Source organism: Fulmarus glacialis, unplaced genomic scaffold (assembly GCF_000690835.1).
Source record: "Fulmarus glacialis isolate BGI_N327 unplaced genomic scaffold, ASM69083v1 scaffold6138, whole genome shotgun sequence".
In the NCBI taxonomy this organism is placed as follows: Eukaryota; Metazoa; Chordata; class Aves; order Procellariiformes; family Procellariidae; genus Fulmarus; species Fulmarus glacialis.
The window spans coordinates 1-6,414 of record NW_009226212.1 but is presented as its reverse complement, the minus strand read 5'-3'; the positions used below and the strand labels follow the sequence as shown (position 1 = coordinate 6,414).

Genomic DNA, 6,414 nt, shown 5'->3' with positions numbered 1-6,414 from the left:
AAAAAAGATAAGCAACCATAAAGAGAAAAAACAGAGCACTCAAACACTCAAACTCTCTTTCCAAGAGATCTGCCTAAATTCAATTTCTTCTACAACTCCAGCCTACACAAATGTAGGACCTGGCACTGCAGTTTATTTATAAACCTGGTCAAAGAATACAGGGAGAAAATTCTACAAAACTGGAAGTCAACGGACCAACAAAGCACTTTAGCATTATATTTATAAAAACAAATTTCGTATGTTAACTGAGCATAGGCAAAATCTACCCTTAGACCTTGTTTTTCAAGCTGTTCTACAAGGTTTTCAGCAAATGAATGCTAACTCTTTTGTACACCACATCAGTGCGCCAATAAGAAATGTCATTGTTGGGATAGATGAAAAATAATTTAATTGGTTTATTCTCCCTCTCCAACAACCTTTCTTTATTTTTAAATTGTGAATCTTACTTGTTACTTGTTTATACCTACCTGTAGTTTTTAATACAGTACTAGTTGCGTATTTGTGCCCAGCTTCCATTTATTTTGAAAACAAAGTGGATACACAATGGTTTTTATATACCTTAGCTGTTCATGTTCTCAAATTCTACACTTTGTCTGAGATGACCAGAGAATATATACATGCAATTAACTAATGCAAAGATACTGTACATTCCAGTATTATTTAATTTACTGTTAAATCTCTGCTGGAAAATTCTTTACTTGCTGTATCATAGATTAATCCTTTCTAAAACAACATTCAGAAGCAAAATCAATCACATAGGTCGAATCAGTTACAGATTAAAACTTAAGAATACCACCCAAACACTTTGCAAGGTAACGTTTTTTACTTTCTTAGCACAACGCAAATATTTTTCCTAGTTTCCTAGGAGGAAAAATAAAAAAGGGTAAAAAAGTATCTAGGTAGAGAGGCAGAGAAAATTAAACTGTTACAATCTCGAGAAGAGATGCTCAACATTTCACTTGATCCTTCCCCTCATTCAAGACTCAATCTTGCCATGCACTGATGTTCACAACAGAACTGTCACAGGCTTCAACAGAAATAAGATCTTACATACACCAAAGCAAAAAAATGCCACTTCCGTATCACTAGTGGAGCAGAACTCTTCCTGTTGTAGAAACCCATGAGAACAAAGTATTCTTCAAAAATCAGTTCTGAAACAGGCTACCTGCTGCTTTTATCTCTCATTTAAAGAAAAAAATATTCCTGCCACGTGTTAAACCACAAAATGGCTGAGTTTTAGTAACAAGCACATCAGACAGAAAATTATCTTTTATTTTCCAACTACAAACCTGTCTGCATTTCAAAAGCTGGGACAGAGCAAGACATTTTTCATGTTATGCAAAAACAGAGTCAATATGATGACTTTGTACGTACATACTGCCAACTGCTTTCCTCAAGCACAGAAGACTACCTTAGGCAGACAGAAAAGAAGCTTAAGCAACACAGGGATGTCTAGAAACCATCATGAGTCATACCTGAACAGGAAGTTAACAGAGACATCGCTGACATACCGTGTAACCTGGACAGCATCGAGCCTTGGTATGTGTCTGAGACAGTTTTGCTGACAGGATAGAAGCTCTTTTGTTAAATTACTAACGTTATTTAGAGGAGATGTAACACCTCCCACCAGAAATGGACTGGGCTGTTGTTCCAGTCATTTAGGGAGAGTTGTTTTGCATTGCCCTTCTGAATACCAGCTTTTCTAACGAGTGTTAACACTGCGATGCAGCATAAGAAAAGTCCTTGTACCTCTGTTCACTCAAGGAGTATACAGAATGACAGTATGCAATATTGAAATAAATCATTCTGGGTTTAAAATACAAAATCCTTTAAAAAATCAATATAATTTTCCATACAGTTAACTGAAAAGGTGTTTTGTGTTCTCATATGATTCACAAATCATCCTATCTAAAACAGTCAAAGATAGACCGCTGGCTCTGCAAGTTTGCCAAGAGACTGTATTTTGCTATTATAATTTTGGCGGAAGGATCTTGTACTGCATCACTAGTCCAAACCTCCTACACTGTATTTCCTACTACTAATACCTTAAAGGATGCCAACTACTTCACTAGGGCCCAGGGTACAAGAATCTTTTTCATCCTAAAATTAGTACTCTAACAGCAGAGGCTTTTATCAAGTAGGATTACTCTGTTAGTTCAATGATCAATGCCAAGAACTTCAAGTTTTATAATTAGATGTTGCACCTTCTGCACACCGTTCATTTACTACCTCTCCCAAAAAAAGGCTTACAAATCCAAATAATCAGGAATATGAAGCCACAATTTTTAAACTGCAGAAAACTGGAGGGGAAAAAAAAGAAGAAAAAAATTTAAAACATTTTTTAGAACTCAGCTAAAACTTCCTAACACATTATTTCAAACTCCAGACACTGTAGTGGAATATGGAGACCAAGAAGGGCAACAGAAGACGTTTACCTGAACATTGTTCAAGATCATGGCACAGCCTAAGATAAATAAACATCCTAAACCAGAAAAAAACTGTTCTGTAAAATACTCATTCTGAGGTAGAAGTCGCCAATCTTCCTGTCTCTGAATCACATGCCAAAATCTTCATATAAGAGATATATATGGGATCTGTATCACGTATTCTGGAGAGCCAAAGGACAAAGAAGCAGCAGGACAGTTCACAGACAGCAAAAGACAGCAGCTTCCAAGCCAACTTGTGGACTGATGCTACTGGTCTCTCCCTGATGAAACAACATTTCAGATATTCCTGACAGCACAGCCCTGGCAATACAAGACTGAGCATGGAAGCCACACTCAAGCTTTTCAAAAGTGGCACAATGTTCCACCACCAACAGTATGGTAAATCACATCTCTTCCAGGATTCAGTCAGACGATGCACATCCACACTCAATCTGGCAGTGTTTCTCTACATGCAGCAACTCTAAGGAAAACTCTCCAGATACCTTGTAAGGGTCAGAACCCCTGAATCTTCCACAACCCCTCCTGCCTCCAAGTGACGTGACCTCACATCTAGTAAACCCAACACACTTGACCAGTTACTGCAAAGTCATTAGTACTTTTGAATTAGTCATCTGAATAACGCACTTCAAGGAAAACAGAATCTATTTATGGGGTTTTTATGATTTCTGGTGATACCATAATTTGTCTCTGGCCTCATAACTTCTTCAATGGAAAATACAATTTAAAGCCAGAAGCAAAACCAGAAAAAGCCAAGATTTTATAGAACACAAAGCTTCTCTTTAGAATAAACATCCATTCCATACCTTGCCCAGTTTTTTTAAGTTTAATCACAGCTTTACTTCAACTTAATTGTCTGTTATTTTACGAACAGAACTGAATATCTTATCAGGTATCAGTGACTTATTATAATCCACCTTTCAAATCCATTTTATAAATTTACTTGGATAGTGCTACAAAGTTAAATATAGAAATATAATCTTTTGGGTACACTTCAGCAAAAGTTCTCAAAAACTATGCATAGAATATTGTTTTGTAACTGCCATTGTGCATCCTAGGTGAATACAAAAGTAGGCTAAATATATACCAATAGGTAAGGTAGTACAGAATAATCCATGTCATTAACTCTCTAAAGAAAAAAACAAAACAGGAAAAATACAGCTTTCTACACACTCATTTCTGCAGAGGATCACAGGTGTTATATTTCATACCTAAAAGCACTTTCCACACCAGTATACGATACATGGATGGGAGCGGAAACCTCTGACTAAATGTGCAAAGCTTCTCAATATCTGTAGAGAAGAGAAAAAAAAAATTAAGGTAAATTTAAATATAATTATAAATAGGTTTGAGTCTCTGACGTACCTAAGAATGACAAATCCTTAGCTGCAGATCAAAATCCCCGCTTTCATCAAATACTATCAACAAATGCTTTCACCACTTCAACTGAGAAGAGAATGTGCCCTATAAACTGCAACAATTTTGAAAAATATATACATTGGCTTGGTTTACAATAAAATTACCCTAGGTTTCACTAGGTTGTACCATTTTTATAGTCATTTCGTAAATCGTGTTGCTATGTCAAAACAATTAAGGGCTTTATTAAAGGGACAACATTTATCTTTCTATTCTGTTAGAGATTGGCACTCCTCAGGGACCAACAGCAATAACAAAAGCTTCAGTGTTTTGAGGTTAGATAGAATTAACAGCACAAGATGATACATTTTGAGATTAAAATTGCTTTCATTAAAATCTTTGTTTCTTGGGCATAGAGAATGAGAGAAGAAAAAAAAGAAACAAGCAAGCACACAAATCTTAAATAGTTTTAAAAATCAAATTTTCAGACCTTTGAAACTCAAAGGACTGCTGAAAGATTAGTGGTAAAAGATGCAAAACTATGAGTACTAAGCACAGCAGCTAAACATTTTCTATTATTCCCTCCCCAGGCCCAAATCACCAAAGTAATAGAGCGAACAGTGAAATCAACTTGCCCAACCGGTCATCTTTTAACAGAATTTCCAGTGACTTCTTTTCTTCAACTCCACGAAATCCCACTTTTTCGTAATACACTGAGCGAAAGTTTCTCTGAGAGTCGTCAGCCATGATTGAATCCTTTTGGAGAAACAGTAATTCTCTTAAGACTTACAAGAATACAGTCCTGTTATGTTAAGGTCAAGTACTTTCGCACACTGATAAAAGTTGACTGCTTATGTCTCTACAGTACTAATAAACCCTACAGAATACGAAAATCTTCCAAGATTTTTTTCATCATATGCTAACATAGACAATCATAAAAATAATTGAATCTAAACAATGTCTAAAGATATCCAATTTCCAAACAAAACACAGGGATTTTTAATTTTTTTTTTTATTCCTGTAATAAGTTACACTAATTTTCAAAAAGTTTCAAAAAAAAAAAAAATGCTGGAGAGACACTTAGTCTTCTATGTGATACTGTGTATTTCAAAACCAATATAAAAAATACAGTTAAGAGTCTGACCAAATTTTGGCTACAGAAACCCTAATGAAGTACAACTGTTACCCAGATAAGTAAAATCATCAGGTTTCACACTCACCAGACAAGGTAACCAGCAGCAAGGGCATTCCAGTGTTGCCCTCAGCAGCACAGGGGTGACAGGAAAGAATAAGGCTAGGTATGTAGTTTGTTGTTAAGTTGCAGATTTGAATTAAATGTTCACGTTGTTATCAGATGCTGCAACAGCCACAGTCTTGAGCTTGTTACTCCAGTACCAAAAAGAAATAAGTGTCTCATCCCTATGCTGGAAACAATGGTAAATTTCAGTGAGTACTCTGTGTTTCATAACAAATGTAACTGACATTTCAGTTCAGTTCAACCTTCTAAATATCAATTCTCTCTCCTCTGCAGGCTTGCAAATGAGTTCTGTTTTGTAACTCAAAGGACTAAAAACAATCTTAACTTTTATGCCCAGTGACAGCAGCAAAATTTGGAGAAAAATAATTTGAGCGAGGAGCAATGGGCGAAGGATGCATTGAAAAGCTTTCCTGGTTAAATTCTTCTTTTCCTTGCTGAAACAAAGCACACATCAGGAGCAAAGCATTTGCAGATGTAAACCAAGGCCACAATTCTGCAAAGAATGCACATATTTGAATTTGTATATCCACTAGGCCTGTTTGCGTTTCAAATTAAGTCAATTTTTAGTGCTTTGTAGGATCAGGACCAAGATCAGACAGAAAAACATAAACCAGCAAAGGACTTAATTAATGTTTTCTGAGATAGTATTTGACCTATCTCAAAACCAGAGAAAAAAATATTTATATTGCTTGCAAGACATTCCAGTTGTGCACTGTCCTTATGAAAATGACTATGATGTTCATGTATTGTGGATTTAAGGGTCCATTGATCACAGTGTTTACTAGTTACATTGCAGCCATGTCTAAAAGCAGATTTATGATGCTACAGACACTACATTTAAAATATTTGAGATTTTTAAAATCTGAATTTAGTATGTACTATTTAGAAAACATTTAACCCATACCACTTGTGGAAAGCTGACAATAGAGTCAAGTATCATTTGAAAAATAACAGCACGATCTATAAAAAAGGAATGCTATTTCAATAATTTCAAACTATCACTGTACCAGCAGTACATTTTATTTACTCAGTGGAAAAAAGGAGGAACGCTGTTTCCTCCCGCCCTCGCTCCAAATTTAGTATATATATTTTCATGTTAGGCAAACAACTAGAAAAAGGAAGGGGGAAAATAAATCCCTAGCCAGCTCACTGGAAGCATTCTGTACAGAAGAGTACCATTAACTCACTCCGTCTTCAAAGATTAATGCATTTTCAGCCTTAGTAGCACTTCTCATCATATTATTAAATTTCACGCCAGGTGATTTTTAACAGCAGCAATGAAACAGAAATACTTCGCAAAGAGCCAGACACGACGCCAGCACACTGCTGCCCCACCACAGGCGGCCCTCCCCTCCC

The 6,414-nt window shown here is 36.0% G+C and overlaps 1 protein-coding gene across 2 annotated transcripts in view; it reads right to left on the bottom strand.

The window, feature by feature from the left end:
- TBC1D7 (TBC1 domain family, member 7) overlaps window positions 1–5,219 on the bottom strand; it is an 18,969-nt gene extending 13,750 nt beyond the window's left edge. Inside the window, exons 1-3 of one of the 2 annotated variants that reach the window (XM_009582728.1) lie at window positions 5,021–5,219; window positions 4,436–4,556; window positions 3,656–3,736 (exon numbers count right to left, since the gene is read on the bottom strand). In XM_009582728.1, coding sequence (XP_009581023.1) covers window positions 3,656–3,736; window positions 4,436–4,547 — 193 coding nt within the window. In that variant the 5' untranslated portion in view covers window positions 4,548–4,556; window positions 5,021–5,219. Of the gene's footprint in view, window positions 1–3,655; window positions 3,737–4,435; window positions 4,557–5,020 lie in introns of those variants that run through there. The other variant, XM_009582729.1, reaches the window with a different exon arrangement.
- Between the last annotated feature and the right edge of the window lie 1,195 nt (window positions 5,220–6,414).